At 43.0% G+C, this 21,964-nt stretch overlaps 1 protein-coding gene across 2 annotated transcripts in view; it reads left to right on the top strand.

Moving 5' to 3' along the window:
- Positions 1–21,716, top strand: part of LOC125620710 (uncharacterized protein F13E9.13, mitochondrial) — a 38,277-nt gene extending 16,561 nt beyond the window's left edge. For both annotated transcript variants that reach the window (XM_048816768.2, XM_048816766.2), the window contains 3 exons: positions 10,628–10,778; positions 13,070–13,197; positions 20,954–21,716. In XM_048816768.2, the coding sequence (XP_048672725.1) occupies positions 10,628–10,778; positions 13,070–13,197; positions 20,954–21,144 (470 nt within the window). In that variant the 3' untranslated portion in view covers positions 21,145–21,716. The remainder of the gene's footprint in view (positions 1–10,627; positions 10,779–13,069; positions 13,198–20,953) is intronic.
- The last annotated feature ends 248 nt before the right edge of the window (positions 21,717–21,964 follow it).

Genomic DNA, 21,964 nt, shown 5'->3' with positions numbered 1-21,964 from the left:
GACTTGAGGCACAGCTCGCCAGTAACCGGGAGCAGACCTCTTGAGGTACACTCCTCCCGGCAGGAGTTTTGCAGTCGGCGCCCGGAATCTCCGTGGCACTGGTACCGTTCCAAGGACAGGTCAAGGGACCAACGGTACCGTTCCCCAGACCGTCGCCAATCCCTCAGGGTGGCATCACCACGTGTGGCTGCATCTAGTTCCCAATCCCTCTCCCCACTCGTGAGGCATAGATCGCCAGCCCGGAGTCATTGTGGATCCGCTGCATGCCGCTGGTCACCGGGGCCCCAATCCAGACGCTCATGGAGGTCAGCCACATCCAACTTTGGGATGGGTGACCAGTACCAATCAGCCCTGTCTTGGTCGCAGGGGAGCGACCACTCGGGCTCTGGCTCAAGGTTCCCTAATGGTGGGAGCAAGGTTCCCTAGCTAGGGAGGTAGCCGGCATGATCTTCCAGAGGTGGGGAACTCCCCAAGTGGATTTGTTCACCACCAGGCAGAACAGGAGGTGCCACCGGTTTTGCTCCAGATGGGGTCTGGGCAATGGCTCCCTCTCTGATGCCCTTCCTCCTTCTGTGGGCAGGAAGCCTGATGCATGCGTTTCCTCCGATTCTGCTCATCAGCAAGGTCCTAGTGAAAATCAAGAGGGACAAGGCGCAGCTTGTCATGATTGCCCCGCTGTGGCCTCACCAGAACTGGTTTGGGATGCTGTCAAGCTGGTCAGCGATCCCGCCCTGGCTTATGCCGAACTGACCGGACCTGCTGTCACAGGATCACGGCCAGCTCTTGCACCCCAACCTCACGTCCCTCCACCTCACAGCATGGATGTTGCGTGGCTGAACCCGGATGAACAGGCCTGTTCGGACGGGGTCCAGAAGGTCCTCCTTGAGAATAGAAAGCCCTGGACTAGGCAGACCTACCTGGCATAGTGGGTGAGGTTCTCCCACTGGGCGGCCGAGCGAGGCATCTCCCTTTCTCATTCTTCGGTGCAGTCGATCTTGGACTACCTGCTTCATTTAAGGAACCAGGGCCTGGTGCACTCCTTTATCCGGGTGCACCTGGTGGCCATTTTGGCATTTCATCCACCAATTCAGGAGCAGACTGTGTTCTCCCATGACATGACTGTCAGGTTCCTTAGAGGCCTTGAGAGGCTCTTTCCTCAAGTCCGGTCCCCAGCCCCTCAGTGGGATCTCAGCTTGGTTCTGTCCAGGCTCACGGGCCCGCCCTTTGAGTCTTTGGCCTCATGCTCCCTTTCCACCTATTGTGGAAGGTAGTTTTCCTGGTGGCAGTGATGTCAACAAGGCGAGACTCCGAGCTATGAACCCTGACTTCAGAACCGCCATACGCGGCCTTCTATAAGGACCAGGTCTAGTTCCGGCCCCACCCGGCTTTCCTTCCCAAGGTAGTGTGTACTCTCCACATGAGCAAGGACATCTTTCTTCCGGTCTTCTGCCTTAAGCTCCATGAGACTAGTGAAGAGAGGCACCTTCACGCTTTGGACTCTGAGGAGGACTCTGGCTTTCTACCTGGATTGGACAAAGCCTTTCCGTACGTCGACTCAGCTTTTCATCTCTACAGCTGATAGAATGAAGGGCCTCCCAGTGTTCACGCAAAGGACTTCTAACTGGATCACCTCTTGCATTCGAACCTGCTACGAGTTAGCGGGAGTCCTCCACCGCCAATCGTCAGAGCCCACTCGACTAGAGCGCAGGCAGCTTCAGTGGCCTTCCTGGCATGCTTCCCGATCCAGGACATCTGTCGAGCCACGACATGACCCTCAGTACAGATGTTCATGGCCACTGTGCCATCCCGCAACAGATTGGGGATGATGCTGGATTCAGCAGAGCTGTATTGCAATCTGCATGTTTGTGAACTCCTTACTTGCCCCCATAGGTACTGCTGGGAGTCAGCTAAGTTGAATGGACATGAGCAATCACTCGAAGAAGAAAAGACAGTTACTTTTTTCCGTAACTGGTGTTCTTCGAGATGTGTTGCTCATGTCTGTTCCACAATCTGTCCTCCTTCCCCACGGTCAGAGTTTCTGGCAAGAAGCAAATGAGGATGGAGGGGGCCGGCAGCGCCCTATATACTACAGTATACACGCGCCACTCCTGAGCCAGTCCCCTACGGATACTACTGAAGGAAAAACTTCCAGCACCGGTGCATGTAGCGAGCACACACACCTATGCTGAATGGACGTGAGCATCACCTCTCTTAACCAAAATATTAAGCAATTTAAATTGTGCTTAGAAAAGTTAAATATAAATTCAACTTACCTTGCTACATGAATCCCGTAAGAAACAGCAAGGCTAGCAACAATTGTACAGTCTCCTCCTCCCTGCTGAAAGTTTGGTTCAAACAATTTGTGTTCCACTCATTTGTTTCTTGGTTTAAAGCTGATGGCTGAATTAACACTGAAATCTTGCATTTCGTATCATTACCTTTAAGTAGTGACAAACAAATCTCAGGTTATATCGGCATGCTCTTTTCTAGCTTACAAGTATATTTTCCATGATCTATTTTATCTTCTTGCATTGCTGTATTGCCTTTTTCTTCCATGCTTCACAACCCACACTGTTGCATGTAAGTTCTCAGGCTCCTTTGAACCACTGGAGTCTTTTAGTTACAGAGTCATGGTGAGTGGAGAGCAGATGCATCTTCTTATAATATCATACCATTTAAATGGTTGTTTTTACCAGTTTTTGTTTCTAATGCTTTTGTAATATTTTAGAAACTTTCCCCGAATGATTGTTTTCTCAACAAAAAGGATAAACTGTTCTTTTCTCCGAGTATTTTGCATGGAGTTCATCTGAATATCATTGTTTTAATTTTAATACAAATGACAGTAACTTTGACGAAGATTCTTGTCATATCAGAATATTTTTATTGGTGATTGAGCTTCTCTGTTTTTTTTTTTTTAAAAGCTCAGCTCTGTAAATAATATCTACTGCTGCAGAGCAAGGCAGGCAGCACGTACCATTCCATGTCCATGAATTGTGTGCATGCAAAAATATGCACACACGCTTTCTTTGATGCACTTTAGATCACAGGACTCCCATGTAAAGGACCATTTAAACTGCTCTGACTGGTAGTTTGCACATGCATTTACCCAGATTGCCCATGCAAGAGCAGTATATTCACATGTTTGTGCATGTATAGTTTTAAAAACCTGGCACTTTCTTTTGTAAGACCCACAAAATTAAAAGATGTTTAACTTTGTGTTTTAAAAATATTAAAAATACCATTCAGAAAATGTGGACTTGTCTATTAGAATGACAGCTGTAATTTGGTTGAATTTCTCTCTGAAAATCTTGAGTCTCTTTCTTAAGAGAGTTTTTATTAATAGAAGTGTTTTGTACTGTGATTTCTTTTCAACATTTTAAAAAGTGAAACTGCATTTTTGCTGTTGATCTGGTTGGTAAACTAGCAAGCTTAATCTATTTTCATTGCTTCCCTAAAGCTTATAGGAAAAGCTATGGCTGCAATAAAAAGTAACTAACAAAATCCAGTTATCTTTTAATTTTTAGGTACAGTTTCCATATAGGGATACTTGGCAGTGCTTGCAAAAACGTTAATTTATTGTATTTCAAAAAATCTGAACCGGATGCTTTAAATTAACTGGGATTCATTTAGGGACATGTTGCAGTACCAAAAGGAGAAGATATTGAAGGAGCAATGTATTTCTGACTTCTTAGTCATTGTTAATGAGGGAGAGAATTCCTGAAGGTACTGTTAGAGTTCTGTGCTACTTGCTCTGTAACTGGGGGACTGGAGCTCTGAAGGACCTGTGTTTAATGCATTTCATTCAACTACTGCAAAAATGATTGTATCAAGCTCAATGAACAGGAAAGCAAGAAGAAAGAGGGAATCACTGTAATTTGAAGAGCCCCTTTCAGCAACTCTTCATTAAAGTGAATGCTGCTTTGTAGATCCCTCATCTTTGGTCAGTATTTCTGTAATGATGCAGTAGTGACTTGATTGTGTAATGCTGCAGTTTTGATGGTCAATAGAGGTGACTATTAATAAACAGAGCATTGCACATTTTAGTCTTTGTTACAAAAACACTTAAAGATGTGGTACTTGAAAAAGCAGATGCAGCAGCAGCAACGTCTCCTGCTATTATGCAGCCATTCCATTCCCTCTGGGGAATGTCTGTCTACTCTCTGTCAGTAATAATACCTTGGAACAGAATTGTGTTGGAAAACAGCAGTTGTCTTCTGGCTTTTGAGAAAATGTAAGGAAATCAGAAGAAGCACCAGCACTTTGTCACTCATACAAACATTTTGTCTGTAGGTGAGGAATGAAGCAGAGATGAACTTCTCAATTTCCCCCCCAGCATTTTAACTCAAAGGAATTATCAGATAAATCTGACATTGGCAGTCATATGGTGCTACATTTAAGAATGTAAAAGGAAGGCACCTCCTCCCCTTTTTTTATTGTGTAAGAGTAATGGTCACAGAAAGGAACATGGACTAAAGGAAAAAAGCCTGTCATAAAATACACCCACTTGGTGGAACTTGGTTTCTTTACAGACCTATATATTTATTAATTCTACAGTTCTTTAAAAGAGAGATCAAGGTGCCTGACAACATGCATCATTTTCAAGCAGCCTCAAGAAAATGCAATGGAGTCCGCTGATTATGCAGAAAACAGTAACAGCTAGGTAAACAAGTGTGGACATCAGACGTGCCAAACCTGTGGAAAAAATGCAGAAATTGGGCTTGTTTTTGGCTTAATTGGCTTGTGAGTTGCTTGTTGTCTAGTTTTTGGCTTGTAGCTTTTTGCTTTTTTTTTTTTTTTAAATCGGCTTCTGGCAAGCAGGGGCCGGTGTGGGGGAGGAAGAGAGTCAGGGGTGCATATTGGGCTGCCACAGTCCCAGTCTGTACACTAGGGGGATCTTGTCACATAGGGTATGTCTACACTACGAAATTAGGTCGAATTTATAGAACTTGGTTGTAGAAAGCGGTTTTATACAGTGGATTGTGTGTGTCCCCACACAAGTGCTCTAAGTGCATGTAGTCAGCGGAGTGTGTCCACAGTACCGAGGCAACCGTCGACTTCCGGAGCGTTGCACCGTAGGTGGCTATCCCACAGTCCCCACAGTCTCCGCCGCCCATCTGAATTCTGGGTAGAAATCCCAGTGCCTGATGAGGCTAAAACATTGTCGCGGGTGGTTCTGGGTACATATCGTCAGGCCCCCGTTCCCTCCCTCTCTCCGTGAAAGCAGGGGCAGACAATCATTTTGCACCTTTTTTCTTGAGTTACCTGTGCAGACGCCATACCACGGCAAGCATGGAGCCCGCTCAGCAAACCGTTACCGTATGTCTCCTGGGTGCTGGCAGACGTGGTACTGCATTGCTACACAGCAGCAGTTAATTGCCTTTTGGCAGCAGACAGTGCAGTATGACTGGTAGCCGTCATCGATGTAGTCCTGGGTGCTCTTTTAATCGGGTGCCTGGGCAAACATGGGAGTGACTCAGCCAGGTCATTTCCCTTTTAAGTTTCGTCTCGTGGCGATTCAGTCCTACTGGCAGTGCACTGTCTTTTAACCTCCAGCCAGCAGAAGATGATGGCTAGTCGTCATACTGCACCGTGTTCTGCCAAGCACCCAGGAGATGATGACGGCTAACGGTCGTACTGCACGGTCTGCTGCCAGCAAGATGTATAAAGATAGATGAAGTGGCTCAAAACAAGAAGTAGACCAGATATGTTTTGTATTCATTTTCTCCTTCCCTGTGTGAAATCAACGGCCTGCCAAACCCAGTTTTGAGTTCTATCCTTGAGGGGACCATTCAGTTTCTCGCAAAGCCACCCCCTTTGTTGATTTTAATTCCCTGTAAGCCAACCCTGTAAGCCATGTCGTCAGTTGCCTCTCCCTCCATCAGGGCAACGGCAGACAATCGTTCCATGCCTTTTTTCTGTGCAGACGCCATACCACGGCAAGCATGGAGCCTGCTCAGATCACTTTGGCAATTAGGAGCACATTAAACACCACGCACATTATCCAGCAGTATATGCAGCACCAGAACCTGACAAAGCGAAACTGGGCGAGTAGGCAACGTCAGCGCGGTGACGAGAGTGATGAGGACATGGACACAGACTTCTCTCAAAGTAGGGGCCCTGGCAATGTGGGCATCATGGTGCTAATGGGCCAGGTTCATGTGGTGGAATGCTGATTCTGGGCTCGGGAAACAAGCACAGACTGGTGGGACCTCATAATGTTGCAGGTCTGGGATGATTCCCAGTGGTTGAGAAACTTTCGCATGCATAAGGGCACTTTTATGGAACTTTGTGACTTGCTTTCCCCTGCCCTGAGGCACAAGAATACCAAGATGAGAGCAGCCCTCACAGTTGAGAAGCAAGTGGCGATAGTCCTGTGGAAGCTTGCAACGCCAGACAGCTACCGGTCAGTCGGGAATCAATTTGGAGTGGGCAAATCTACTGTGGGGGCTGCTGTGATGCAAGTAGCCCACGCAATCAAAGATCTGCTGATATCAAGGGTAGTGACCCTGGGAAATGTGCAGATCATAGTGGATGGCTTTGCTGCAATGGGATTCTCTAACTGTGGTGGGGCCATAGGCGGAACCCATATCCCTATCTTGGCACCGGAGCACCAAGCCGGCGAGTACATAAACGGCAAGGGGTACTTTTCAACAGTGCTGCAAGCACTGGTGGATCACAAGGGACGTTTCACCAACATCAATGTGGGATGGCCGGGAAAGGTACATGACGCTCGCATCTTCAGGAACTCTGGTCTGTTTCAAAAGCTGCAAGAAGGGACTTTATTCCCAGACCAGAAAATAACAGTTGGGGACATTGAAATGCCTATAATTATGCTTGGGGACCCAGCCTACCCCTTAATGCCATGGCTCATGAAGCCGTACACAGGCAGCCTGGACAGTAGTCAGGAGCTGTTCAACTACAGGCTGAGCAAGTGCAGAATGGTGGTAGAATGTGCATTTGGACGTTTAAAGGTGCGCTGGCGCAGTTTACTGACTCGGTTAGACCTCAGCGAAACCAATATTCCCACTGTTATTACTGCTTGCTCTGCGCTCCACAATATCTGTGAGAGTAAGGGGGAGACGTTTATGGCGGGGTGGGAGGTTGAGGCAAATCGCCTGGCTGCTGGTTTCGCACAGCCAGACACCAGGGCGGTTAGAAGAGCACAGGAGGGTGCGGTGCTCATCAGAGAAGCTTTGAAAACCAGTTTCATGAATGGACAGGCTACGGTGTGAAAGTTCTGTTTGTTTCTCCATGATGAAACCCCCCGCCCCTTGGTTCACTCTACTTCCCTGTAAGCTAACCACCGTCCCCTCCTCCCTTCGATCACCGCTTGCAGAGGCAATAAAGTCATTGTTGCTTCACATTCATGCATTCTTTATTCATTCATTACACAAATAGGGGGATAACTACCAAGGTAGCCCAGGAGGGATGGTGGAGGAGAGAAGCACCAGGAGGGGTGGTGGAGGAGGGAAGGACAAGGCCACAAAGCACTTTAAAACTTTAAAACTTATTGAATGCCAGCCTTCTGTTGCTTGGGCAGTCCTCTGGGGTGGAGTGGCCGGGTGGCCGGAGGCTCCCCCACCGCGTTCTTGGGCGTCTGGGTGAGGAGGCTATGGAACTTGGGGAGGAGGGCGATTGGTTACACAGGAGCTGTAACGGTGGTCTGTGCTCCTGCTGCCTTTCCTGCAGCTCAACCATACGCTGGAGCATATTGGTTTGATCCTCCAGCAGCCTCAGCATTGAATCCTGCCTCCTCTCATCACGCTGCCGCCACATTTGAACTTCAGCCCTCTCTTCAGCCCGCCACTTACTCTCTTCAGCCCGCCACCTCTCCTCCCGGTCATATTGTGCTTTCCTGCACTCTGACATTGTCTGCCTCCACGCAGTCGTCTGTGCTATGTCAGTGTGGGAGGATACCATGAGCTCAGAGAACATTTCATCACGAGTGCTTTTTTTTCGCCTTGTAATCTTCACTAGCCTCTGGGAAGGAGAAGATCCTGTGATCATTGAAACACATGCAGCTGGTGGAAAAAAAAAAAAAAGAGGCAGTGGTATTTAAAAAGACACATTTTCTAGAACAATGGCTATACTCTTTCACGGTAAACCTTGCTGTTAACATTACATACACAGCACATGTGCTTTCATTCCAAGGTCACATTTTGCCTCCCCTCACCACGTGGCTAGCCCCTCCCCCCCGCCCCTGGCTAACAGCGGGGAACATTTCTGTTCAGCCACAGGCAAACAGCCCAGCAGGAACGGGCACCTCTGCATGTCCCCTTAAGAAAAGCACCCTATTTCAACCAGGTGACCATGAATGATATCACTCTCCTGAGGATAACACAGAGAGATAAAGAACGGATGTTGTTTGAATGCCAGCAAACATACACTGCAATGCTTTGTTGTACAATGATTCCCGAGTACGTGCTACTGGCCTGGTGTGGTAAAGTGTCCTACCATGGTGGGTGGAATCAGGCTGCCCTCCCCAGAAACCTTTTGCAAAGGCTTTGGTAGTACATCCAGGAGAGCTGCAAATGCCAGGGCAAATTAATCATTAAACATGCTTGCTTTTAAACCATGTATAGTATTTTAAAAGGTACACTCACCAGAGGTCTCTTCTCTGCCTGGTGGGTCCGGGAGGCAGCCTTGGGTGGGTCTGGGGGGTACTGCCTCCAGGTCCAGGGTGAGAAACAGTTCCTGGCTGTCGGGAAAACCGGTTTCTCCGCTTGCTTGCTGTGAGCTATCTACAACTTCATCATCATCATCATCTTCCTCATCCCCAAAACTTGCTTCTGTGTTACCTCCATCTCCATTGAAGGAGTCAACACGGCTGGGGTAGTGGTGGCTGAACCCCCTAAAATGGCATGCAGCTCATCATAGAAGCGGCATGTTTGGGGCTCTGACCCGGAGCGCCCGTTTGCCTCTCTGGTTTTCTGGTAGGCTTGGCTCAGCTCCTTAAGTTTCACGCGGCACTGCTTCGGGTCCGTGTTATGGCCTCTGTCCTTCATGCCCTGGGAGATTTTTGACAAAGGTTTTGGCATTTCGAAAACTGGAACGGAGTTCTGATAGTACGGATTTCTCTCCCCATACAGCGATCAGATCCCGTACCTCCTGTTTGGTCCATGCTGGAGCTCTTTTGCGATTCTGGGACTCCGTCATGGTCACCTCTCCTGATGAGCTCTGCATGATCACCTCTGCTAATGAGCTCTGGCCAGCGTGGCAAGCTGCAGGTGACCATGCAAACAGGAAATTGAAATTCAAAAGTTCGCGGGCCTTTTCCTGTCTACCTGACCAGTGCATCTAAGTTGAGAGTGCTGTCCAGAGTGGTCACAATAGAGCACTCTGGGATAGCTCCCGGAGGCCAATACCGTCTAATTGCGTCCACAGTACCCCAAATTCGACCCGGCAAGGCCGATTTAAGCGCTAATCCACTTGTCAGAGGTGGATTAAGGAAATCGATTTTAAGAGCCCTTTAAGTCGAAAAAAAGGGCTTCATCATGTGGACGGGTGCAGGTTTACATCGATTTAACGCTGCTAAATTCGACCTAAACTCCTAGTGTAGACCAGGGCATAGAGTGTTGGGGTTCTTAGGGATTGGCTTGTTTGGGGCTTGTTTTGAAATGGGATTAGCTTGATTTTTGGGCTTATTATGAAAGTCAGGGTGCTTATTTACTGTGTGAAAGTTGGCAACTGTGGTGAACATCTGTTCTAAGAGGTTTCTGGAAAAATAACTATAGTAGTAAGAGAAAGTGTGGGGTGCATACCCCATCACAGGAGATAATAGCACTTTCCTACCTCACAGTGTAAATACACTAAAGATAGGGAGATTCTCAGATTCCACAGTACTGGGAGCCATATAATTACCTTAGATTCATCTTGTTCCTTTACTACCTATTGTTGCTTCTTCTTAGAATCAAACACTATAGTTGATGCAAGGCAAATGTGAGTTTGGTACACTGGGAGGGGAGAGAATGTGGGGGAAAGGGAGAAATGAAAGTCATTGTCTTAAATAGTGCCCCACAGTATGCAAAAGTTTGAGAACTGCCATTTTACTGGATTACCAATAATGTTCTAAATTCACAACTGAAAATCATTTTTAATTGGGGCCTGATTTTGCATTCAAGCAAAACTCCCTTTCTATTTTAATAGGCATTCAATCTCTATAAGAATTGCAGGGCCAGATCTCTAAATTTGACCAATTAAATAAAAACTGCAGAAAGTTTTAGAAATTTATTCTAAAATTTGAAATTTGTACATCGAAATCCAAAGATTGTATCTTAGCTGCAATTAGGAAGTAGCTCACCATCCAGCTTACGGGTTTTTCCTTGTAGTGGGCCTAGGAGGTACGGGGGGGGGGCTGTTTGTGGAAATTCAGTTTGTGTTGCTCTTGATGTATGCCTTGCACCTAGAGGCTACGGTGATGGGTTGCACTAAAAATCTTTAACACATGTTTTAACTAGGCTTGACAAACTACTTATCAGCAGAGACTTGCTTTTTGTGCTAGTGTCTGAGAACCTCTCAATACTGTATCAGAATAGACTGAAAATGTAATTACAGGATGAAATTTAGGAGAAATGTAATTTCTCTTTGCAGTTCAATTTCATCTTCAGATTTCAAATTTCTTTTCTAGGTCTGGATTTTATCCGAGTTGAAGGGTTTGTTTTTTCTCATGTTGCTGATGAAGGGATTATAAATGCCTGTGCAGGTGATCTGCTAAGATACCGAAAACAAATCGGAGCACAGCATGTTCAAATTTTTGCCGATATTAAAAAGAAACACAGGTAAATATGCGCACTGTTTACATATGTGTTAATGTAAAAATAATCTGATGTTCATTTTACATTAATCTTATTAATTACTCAGAAAGTGAATATTGGGAGAACTTTACTGCTCACACAGGGTCTTGCAAAACTATTAAACTTGTCCTTATAAACTGCAGCTTTCTGCATCTGTGTAATTTGCAGTTGTTTAACTTTCAGAATTTGTAAATGTCTTGTTTCTGACATAAGGTGATGCTTTATATCAGTTAGACGTATCTCCTTATTATGTTTACAAATAAATCATGTTTCATGAGGGTAAGCATCTAAAATAGCTATTTTAATAGCTAAGTTAATATTAATATTTTAATAGCTAAGTTATATGGGTGGCTACCAAATGTGACACATACAAATCATGAAATTTTTGCCACATTAAAAGCTCTTATCCCTTTCCCTCTAATATTGGTTTCTTCAATTTTAAATCAGTGCTGTATGTGGATATGGAGTATGTTTTATGATTATCAGGCAGCAGCATCTTATGACAGCTATGTGAATTCAAGCTGACATTTCATCACAATTGTCATACAGTCCTTTCTGTTATTAGATGTTTCTTTGAAATTTAATTCAGAAAAAGAGAGAACCAAAAAGCTGTGTATTGCGCATATCAAGTAGCTTGAATTCAAGAAAGATTTGTGTGTGGAGTGTGGGAAAAGTCATGGAAATAGCTAGGTTTGGGGCATATTTAATACCTGGTTTAAAAAAAGAAACATTTCATTATAATAAATGATATGCCGCATTTTCAACATAAGTTTAAAGGTTCCTTCAAAGCATTTACTTTCTAACTTCACCTCTCCATATTCTGAACATCTGTGCAATGATATTTCTTCTTCTGAGAAGTCCCAGAATGTGGTACTTCATGCACATATTCTCATCTTTGTCATATGAGACACTGATATTTAGAATGTACACTGAATTGTTCATAGGCTGATGCAATGTGGTGTTTGTTATTTGCTTAGTTAATAGTGGAAAGGAGAATGTCATCTAACCAGTTTATGGGAAACAAATATTCATGGGATTATTGAACTAAAGGGCAGGGGTTAAAAGGCTGTGGTGTTTTCCTAACAACAACAACAAAATGCCTGGCACCAAGAATTAGCAGTGTCCAATTCTCTAACTTGACAAACTGTTTCCCAGGTTATCCTTCGTTACTAGCGTTAGGGATTTCCATTTCCTTTCACTCTGTTTTTTCCCTCCATATTTTTACATATGCACAACTTCATCAAGGCCCTGACATCACAATGACTTTCTTCTGGCTGCAAAAAGTTGTTTGGTATTCTTTTTTTAGCACAGTCACACTGATGGAGAGGGTCATGGCAGAGTGAATATGCCAGAAGAGGCATTGCCTCTCAATATGACTGAAGCAAGTTCCTTCTATTCCATTCCCAGATCTGGTTGGCCCAGAAAGAAGGACACTAGTCCCAGGACTACTGGTCTTTTGTGGTTAGTGCTCTGTACTACCATAACAGAGTATCAGGTTACTGTATAATATTGTCTGTGTTAAATATCGTATTTTCTGATTCTATTGTAGAAAAGATAGGGGGAAATTATAAATGTAAAAGTTGGTGTTTCAAAGGCTAAAACTTTCTCAAATTTTTGAAGCTGTCTAAAGCTGAGGTTGCTCTAGATATAGGTTTCAGAAAAAGAGGGCTAGCTTACTTGAATGGTACATCTTTGGATGCATGAAGCAACTACTGTTTGAAGATGATAGCTGCTCTCATTTTTTCCTCCAAAGACAGATATCCAGGATATAGTGCTTGCTAATGACTGAAAGTTAGTTCTTTTTGTTGGCCTTTATGAAATGAGATGATGCTCCTAGTCCAGTTCCTACAGGACAAGGACCTGATTTACAGAAACGCCGAGCACCTACAAATCCACTTGAAATCAGGGGAATTCAGCATCTATGAAAATTAGGCACTCACTACAAAAGCTGCCAGCTCAGTTGGTACTCCAGGGTGACAGTCTAGCACATTTAGCAGTCACTGTGTAGACAGGGTGAGACCCAGACAAAGAGACAAGTGGGTTATGGGTCTAGGATGACCAAACTTTTTTTTCCCTCACATTGTGTTTTTAATGTCAACTGTAAAAAAAAAAAAAAAGGGGGCACTTAACACTCAAAAGTCAATCTTCAGTTGTTCTGACAGCAGGGAGTTGAAATACAATCATGAGTTGTAAGAAAAGCAGCCTAACATTAAACAAGGTGGATAGCAAGTATGTATGCTGAAAGTAACAACAGGTTATGTTTCTGCTGTTTACAGCGCTCACGCTCTGACAGCAGATGTCAGTATATCAGAGACTGCTAAGGCTGCTGAGCTCTTCCTTGCTGATGGGATTGTATTGACTGGAACAGCTACTGGAATGCAGGCAGATCCTAAAGAATTGAAAGGTGAGAGCTGTCACACGAAGGTCGGGCAACAACCAGTGAATCATTTTCTGGATTAAATATAGAGAGAAATCTATACATTCTCTGTTCTAAAAACAGAGAAACTTTCTTTCACCCTAGTGTTTGATTTGGTCTCGCACAAACCAGCGTGATTTGGGTTTTGGTTGGATATACAGTAGCATGTTTATAAAAACAATTTTTATGGCATAAAAGTTAAAATTATTGTAAGTATTGGGAAAGTATGCTTGGTAACATTTAAGTGTTACTCATATTGGCATCTTGTAAGAAAAGGAAGGCTTAATTTCTACATGATTTTAATTTAAGAATGAGATTCTCCATAGCCTTTTTTTAAAAAATAGGCTAATAACTAGACTAGTTAAAAATACTTAACTATTAACATGGAAAGACTATTTATAATTGGATTTCTCATTGTGAAACACATATTCCAGCAGCAAGAGAGGAATCTGCCGAGATTTGGACATTTCGGTTCAGTAATACTAGGGGAAGTGTAGCCTTTAAGAGTTGAAAAAGAATTCTCTTTCTCTGATAAGTGGAAAAGTATGTGACATTTAAATTATTTTTAAAGGCGTATTTGTTTCTAAGAGAGAATAACTTGACCCATGAATTCTGACCTGTGTAGATATCATGTATGGTGCCTGATGTTACTATATTGGCACAGGTTGGAATTGTCTTCAACAAATTGGATTGCTCCTTTGTTACAGTTCATTGTGCTAAGGACTGATATTCACGTAGATGAATGGCTTGAATCTGAGAAATGCTGAGCACCTGCAACTTTCATTTGAAGTCGGCTCCCATCGATATGGCTGGTGTTCATCACCTCCCAGGGTCAGGCTCTAAAAGTAATCATCATATGCTCAACCAAGACTGGGAACATTTTTAGCAAAAATCATGTTTGAAGAAACAAGAAGGCTGCTTTTGTGGGTTCCATTCTTGCTGCTTTAAACATGGCTCTTTCTGGTCTAAAGACAGCCAGTCATTCATCCTTCCTTATTACAATTCTAAAGAAGAAAAGGCAGGTGATAAACATACTACATGTTTTACATATTTACCACAGAGACCTGCGTATCAGACCACATTCAGAATGTTACATAGTTAGTGGAAATTTCCAATATTTATCCATACAATACAGGTTCAACACTATGTTGTTACAGGGCATATTAAACTTGACAAATTAGGTTTTCATGTGCATATACAGAATTAAAACAAAGTCCTTGCCAAAGAATAGATGATAAATGACTACATTTTAGCCCACCCTTAGGTAAACTGCAGTGGAAAGCTGGCTATGTATGAAGATAGGCCTCTTAAAGTAATAGATTTTCTCAGTATTAAAACAAAAATTGTTTCATGAAACAGAACCTTCTGAAAACAATGTGACTCTAAAGTTTGACAGACTTAACCTTTGTATCATCCACACCCTTAAATTAGTTTTTGTTTCCCCCTTCTTCAATGGAAAAAAACAAATAAGTCTCAAAAAGTCGTAAAAACCAGAAGGCAAAATTCTGTTCTAGGATGTGTGTAGCTTCCCTTGACTTTGGTGGGTGCCACCTCACGCATCAGAGAGCAGATTTTGTCCTATAGTTTTTTACAGTGGGATACCAACCAAGCCAAACCATGGATTCTAGAATTTATGTATACGTGCCAGTTTTATTCTCTTTCTGGCTCCAAAGAACAGAGATCAGAGAAATGACACAAAGTATACCCATTTGTGTGGCTCTCACTTTTGTCTCATGAATACAACAAACCTAGTATTCTGGGTTTGTTTTGGTTGGGTCACACAGCTAAGTGCTGAGATTTTATGACAGTGTGGCAATCCCTCATTTAAGAGGGTTGGTAGTTTTGAATTGTTAATTGGGGAGGGACCTCTTGAAAAATCAGTATTCTTGGGTCGGAAATGAGAGTTTAAGCACATCAGTGTTGGTAATCTCTCTAACAGAATCAGACCTACGGTCACAAAGTTGAGTGTTGGTGTGAGTGAATTTTTGCATTTCACAAGTTTGTGTTGTTAGAAGTACTGTGTTACAATGAAGACGTTAAGTGTAGACAAAATTGGACACCTTTCATCATGTTACAAAATATATAATTTAAAACATTTTATGCCAACTTAAGCTTTGATCTGATCAGCTGTCTCTTGAAAGTAGAACTGAAAAGGCAGTTGAGATTTTGCCATATCCTTTTTCAGATTTGTTATGCAGCAATACAGAAATGCTAGTGCCTTTGTCTCTGATGTATTGAATTGACTGTGATTTGAGGTAGGAAAGAAGTGTTTCTGTCAAACAAGGAAACTGTGTGAAGGGGCTAGAATTTTGTTTAGATTATGTTGATACCTTAATTCAAGCCTCCTAATTGTGGTGATACTTTGCCATGACCAGCCCTGACCAAAGGTCCTTTCACATGATACTGTGAGGATCTCTCAAGTATTATTCTCTGTAAAACTTCTATAGATGACTATAGATACGTCGCTTTTTCTCTGTTTATGAGTGCAGGCAAGCAGGCTCCTCTGAGGCAACTACCAGTCCATTCCACACAGCAGCTGGCAGGCATTGCTTATACAGTCAGTGACGATTGGGCTCTCTGTAGTACCCAGCTACTTCAGTTCTACAAAGTACCTAAGCAGCACTGGTCTAGGAAGTGAGGGACCCAAAGTCCCTTGTGCTTTTGCACTCTACCTCTGTTGGGCCATTAAGAAGCAGGCATTAGAATGCTGGGCTTATGTTGCACTTAATTTCTTAGCAGACTATATTTCCATTTGAGAATGTGTTTATCTTTCAGATAGGCAAAATTATATTATAAAAACTTCTATGATGGGAGACTTGTCCAAGTCTAAATAGCTCAAGGCTTGCTTTTGGAGGATAGGTGCTTTCTTCTTTAGATCTCCAGTCCATATCCAGCCTAGGTTGGAAGTAACTAAAAAGTTTTTACTATTTGATGACTGTTTGATGAACTGTGGGAAAATGAGTTAGTGGTCGCAGTCCAGTAACCGCTGGACATGTACCCATGTCACAAAAACCACCAGAGTAGATAGTAATAATTTGGACCTTTGTTGGCATTGTTCACAGTGGGAACATGGAGACCAATTTACCTTTCTGCACATAGGTGGTTCGCTTATGTTGGGTACAAGCACATTGCTGCTGCCCATGCTGTACCTGTTCTATAGATAAAGAGAGGACATTGTCTCTATCTGCACCTTTTACAAGCACTAGGCATAATGATGAAACAAAGCCCTTTGAATTAAAATAACTAAAACGTGTTACAGTACTGCATATACCATAAACACAGTGGTGTGTATGGTACAATGATTATTGCATATGAATAAAATGTTAAAGAAAAGTATTTGAGCAAGTTATTGGGGCATTGTTTAGTTTTACACTGTTTACCTTTTTTTTTTAAAGCTATGAATTGTTGACCTTTATTTCATGCAATTTGTGCATATCCTAGTTCAAAAGGTTTCATTATGCTTTGCTATTTCATCTGATTTTTATTAGACATGTATGCAGATATACTGTCACAAGGAAGAACACAGTGTCCTCTAGTTATAGTTTATTGAAGCAGAGGAATGTCTAAGTATAATTGTATAAACTTTGAGATCTTGTCACATAGAATACATAGTCACAAAATTATCTGAAAAAGTACAGTAGCTTGCGAAGAGTTGGCTTAAGAGTTATAAACAAGGTTTTGAGTTTAGAGACAATTAACAAATGTAGTGTTTAATGTTAAATTCTACTACGCAGAAACATCATACTGCACTGATTCCCATAATGCTGTTGCCTATTTAAAAAATAAAAAGTTAGAATTTGGGCAGTGATATAGTGCAAGTCTTATTAAACAACACCAAAATGTAAACCATTTGACCTGGATCAACATTATGTCTTACTGTGTGAAAGTATCTGTTTAAAATAATTTGAGTGACTTTACACTCAATTTGGTAACCAAATGTAATGCCAAAGTGGGCAGTAAGGACCATGTATGTTTCCTATCCTGGTACTTTCTGGCTGGCCCCACCTTCTGCACAGGAAAGGACAGATCTGTGTGTGGAGGGTCCACTTCACACACAGATTACTGCAGGATGCTTGGATCCTTTGTTATTTAAGGAAGCCTTTGAAATAGCACATTTCAGTTTTCATTGTCTTAGTCTTTGCTTCTTAGGGCTTCTCTTGGGCCCATATGTCAGCTTAGATATTCTACTCTTCCTGCATGATCAGTTTACTTATTGACTCAGTACAATTATGTAGTGCTGGCAATGTGTCCTGTGCACTTTTCATAAAAACAAATACAGACTTTTGGCCAAATTCTCCTGGGAGAGCAGTTGAGCACTGCAACGCATATCTGTGAAAAGAATGTCATGTTAAATCTGTATTTGAGCCTAAGTAAAGCGGATAGAGTACTCTTAATAGATAGGGCATTGTATAAATAAAATTCTGATTTTGTTTTTGTTCAGTAATATAGTGGAAAGCTAATGAATCTATTATTGTGAGCAGGACTCCTGTCAGGATATAAAATAGGCATGAAAAGGGCTATAGCCCGACTCATCTGATGTGTCTAATTCAGGGCAAGGCTTTCCTTAAAATTGTCTTCCACTGTAGGATGGTCTTATTCTTCTGTGTTTACAGTATGTAGGATGACCAGATAGCAAGTGTAAAAAATCGGGACGGGATGTGGGGGTAATAGATGTCTATATAAGAAAAAAAACCCAAAATTGGGACTGTCCCTATAAAATCAGGACATCTGGTCACCCTAACATTATGTGACAGATGGTGTTTGTTTTAGATGGAAGAATGCTAGCACATCTGACCTAGAGGAAGCTTCAGTAGCATTTGTATAGGTAGCTCTTCTCTTGGTGAAGCAGAATGGAAGTAAATAATTAGTCTTTCCTGTAGCATCATTAACAAGTTACAATTCTTCTGAAACTTTAAAGTAAACAGCATTTTCTTGCAGAGTTATATTTTACATGTGTATCCTTCCTCTGACGCTGTAACCACCTACTCCAGCTTGTTATTACCAAGTAAAGCAATTTTTATATTTCTGTAAAGGTCAGAAATAATGTTCTACACCATTTTCTTTGAGGAAGCAAATAGAGCATCCTGCAAGGCACCGAGTCATTTTTGTGAGAACCAATTTGAAGTTAATGGTGATGAGGAAGTTCAGCACCTATTAGAATTGAGTCTTTATTTTTTCATAGCTAGATATTGACTTGTGCCTTTCAGAGACTTCTGTTAATCATCTGTCCTTTCTCCATAAAAGAAACTGAGCATAATAATAAATTTGTGATCTGAACAACAAACTACTTTCTCTGGACCTTGTATCAATTTCTGTCATATTAAAAAAAACCCAAAAACCTCAGAATGCTTACATCTCACAGTGAACACAGTCACTTGAATAAATCTGAGGGAAATTCACCCTTGTGCACAGGGACTGCACAAAGGCTGAAGAGGGACTTCAGTGTTGCATAAGTCTTGTCTTGTGCCCGGGGTGAATTTCACCATATGCAACCTGGTAAAGGTTCGACTTGTTAAGTGATGTGTTGTTTCTAGATAAAATAATGTGCTGCTTTTATGTCCCACTGCCCTTTTAAAACAAAAATAATATTTACTAGCACTGCCTTTGGCCTGCAAATAAAGTAGATGGAGTTGTCCAAATAGTCCTTATGACCACTGTTTGCTTCTCTGCTTCCCTTCCCCTAAATTAGAAGATCAACTAGAGAGCCTGTTTTTCCTTTTCCTTTCATGGGGAATAACACTGTTTTGCTGCCTCTTCCCTGAAGATCTTGTTCTAGTCATCAGCATAGCATAAATTCAGCAAAGAGACCTGGTAGAAATATACACTGCTCCAACTACCATTATTGTGATTTAAACTGATAACTACAGAATTGTAATGAACACAGCACTATTGAATAGTTCTGCCATTTTAATAATCTCACCGCCTCCACCCAAAAAAACCCATCTGTGCTGACATAAATGGAAACAAGAATAACATCTTATTCTTGTTGCTGTTACACTTTAATTACCATCTAGAAAGATTTGTTTTTATTGTTTTCCTTTTGGGATGAGAGAGAAATTGATAACACAGTTAAGAATCCTTATTTTTGTATTTAAGTAACTCCCATAGGAATAAATTCTGTCCCCAAGACACTGGGTTCTGACTTGAGTGATCTAGGTTCTATTCTAGATGCTACTTCAATATAAATGACTGCCTCTTTCTATGTGTTTGTACAGCACCTCGTAAAATGAGGCTCTGATCTTATTTGGATGCTAGGTACTGCTGTAATATTAGTAACAAGGGAATCCAAGATGCAGAAGAACCATTGTACTTCTGCTGCGCAAGGGAGCTCCCTCAAAAGCTTAGTTCAGCAGAGGCTTCTTGATAGGGTTGCCAGCTGCCTAATCACACAAACCCAAACACCCTTCCCCTCCTCCTGTCCTGCCCCTTCCCCAAGCCCATGTCCCTGTCCTGCCACTTCTCCGAGGCCCCGTCCCCACTCACTCCACCCCCCCTTCCTCTCTCTCCCCCACCCTCACTCACTTTCACCAGGCTGGGGAAGGAGTTTGGGATGCGGGGTGTGGGCTGGGACAGGGAGTTGGGGTGTGGGAGGGGGTTGGGGTGTAGGGTGCAGGCTCTGGGAGGGAGTTTGGGTGCAGGAGGGGGTGCAGGCTCTGGGAGGGAGTTGGGGTGTGGGCTGGGGCCGGGGGTTGGGGAACAGGAGGGGGTGAGGGGGATGGCGCTTACCTCGGGCGGCTCCCAAAAGCGACCAGCACATCCCTCTGGCAGCGGCTCCTAGGCGGGGGGGCCAAGGGGTCTCCACACGCCGCTGCCCCTGTCTACAGGCACTGCTCCCGCAGCTCCCATTGGCTGCAGTTCCTGGCCAATGGGACCTATAGAGTCGGCACTCTGGGCGGGGGCAGCACGCGGAGACACGCACACACCCAGGAGCCAGAAGGACGTGCCGGCCGCTTCCGAGAGCAGTGCGGAACCAAGGCAGGTAGGGAGCCTGCCTTAGCCCCGCTGCGCCGCCAGACTGTCAGTGCTTAAAATCTCCCAGTTTGGGTGCAGTAGCTCTGGGAGACAGATCGTGATTCCAGTAGACTCTCGACGAAACCAGGAGCATTGGCCACCCTACTTCTTGGGCATCTTCGTGCAGCGTGGTTTGTGGGGGCAGGAGAAGAAAGGGCTAGTACAAGTGAGGCCAGAGGATTCACTGCCAAATAGTCATTGCCCCATGTGGAGTGGCGGTCACAAGAGTGGCCGTTAATTGTTTCAGTTGCAGGCTTTGCCTCTTCCTCAGCACTGAAACTGCCCTGTGATGCATGGCCAATGGTGGTTTCGTGTGACCCCAACTTTGTTTCTTTTGCTTGAATAGTGGTTTACAAAACAAATGCAGCATTGTTGTAGCCATGTTGGTCCCAGAATATTAGAGAGACAAGGTGGGTGAGGTAATAGCTTTTATTTATTCTCAGTTGGTGAGAGAGACAAGCTCAAAAGCTTACACAGAGCTGCTCTTCTTTTGTTAGCAGTCATTACAAGTGGTTTCTACAGACAAGCCACGTAATTCTTTACCAGAGAAACCAAGACCAGGTGTTCCTGACAGTCAGTATCATTTTTTAGCAAAGTATCAGTTGGAAATTGGATAAGTCAAGGCTGATTAATTTTGTGTCCCTATAATTTTAAGGGTGGGAGAAGGGAGAATGATTCTAGAGTGGGCTTAATCCTATTGTTGGATTTACATACGTGGCTTTCTTCATCTTAGAAGTTGAACATGCTGTGAAGATTCCAGTGCTGATTGGGTCTGGAGTGACGCTGGAGAATGCAAGGAACTACTTGGATGCAAATGCTTTAATAATTGGTTCATATTTCAAGAAAAAAGGTTATTGGGCAAATAGTGTTGATCCTGACAGAGTAAAGAAATTTATGGATCATATAGGTAAACTGAGAGAATGAATTTATCACCATATAGTATTGTGTTTGTGTAGAATAAGATTTGGTCATAGCACAACTTCTGTGGGGTTACCATACAAATCCAATAGGATATACAGTACCATGCACAAGCAACCTCTATTAGCATTCATGGGAGTTGCATGGGAATTGGTTAATACAATATTAAATGAGGAGAAAAAATCTTCTCTGTGGCTAGCCAGTAAATCAGGTGGCATTTTAAAGAAAATGGGTGTTCTCAGTTTCATTTGTCGAAGGCACATTTCTGCCGCTCTCTACTCCATGTTCCAGTACTAAATTATCTCTTAGACGTTTTCAGGAATATATTCTTTATGACAGGTAAAGAATTTGTGCAGCTTAAGAATTAGCTGAGTTTTGTTTTACATGTGGAATACAATAGGACACCCTAAGATTTCAGCCACCAGTACTGTAAATTGGGCAGGTCAGTTAGCCGCTGTGTGCCTCAGTTTCTCCATCTGTAAAATGGGGATAATAATACCTATTTTTAAAAATGTTGTAGAACATAATGAGATTTTGTAAAGCAATTTCATCTAATAAAAGTTACTATAAAAGTGCAAGATTTTTTTTTTCATTCAAACTCTATTTGTCAAAAAAATACAATAAAAATGCTGTAAGTTAGTAAAGTCCATTTATTCATGTCTGAATACTAGTGACGTCGTAGCAGAATTTTTGGAAGTCTTGATCCATCACTAATTTCAGACACTCAGCAGCTGCCCCTCCCAGTTTTAAGTGGCACCCCATCTATTTATCTCTTTGTTGGTCCTTTTGCTGTGATGACCCATCATGAACTCCTTCCGTGATGACT

This window comes from Caretta caretta, chromosome 12 (genome assembly GCF_965140235.1).
Source record: "Caretta caretta isolate rCarCar2 chromosome 12, rCarCar1.hap1, whole genome shotgun sequence".
In the NCBI taxonomy this organism is placed as follows: Eukaryota; Metazoa; Chordata; order Testudines; family Cheloniidae; genus Caretta; species Caretta caretta.
This window is presented reverse-complemented; position numbering and strand designations above follow the sequence as displayed.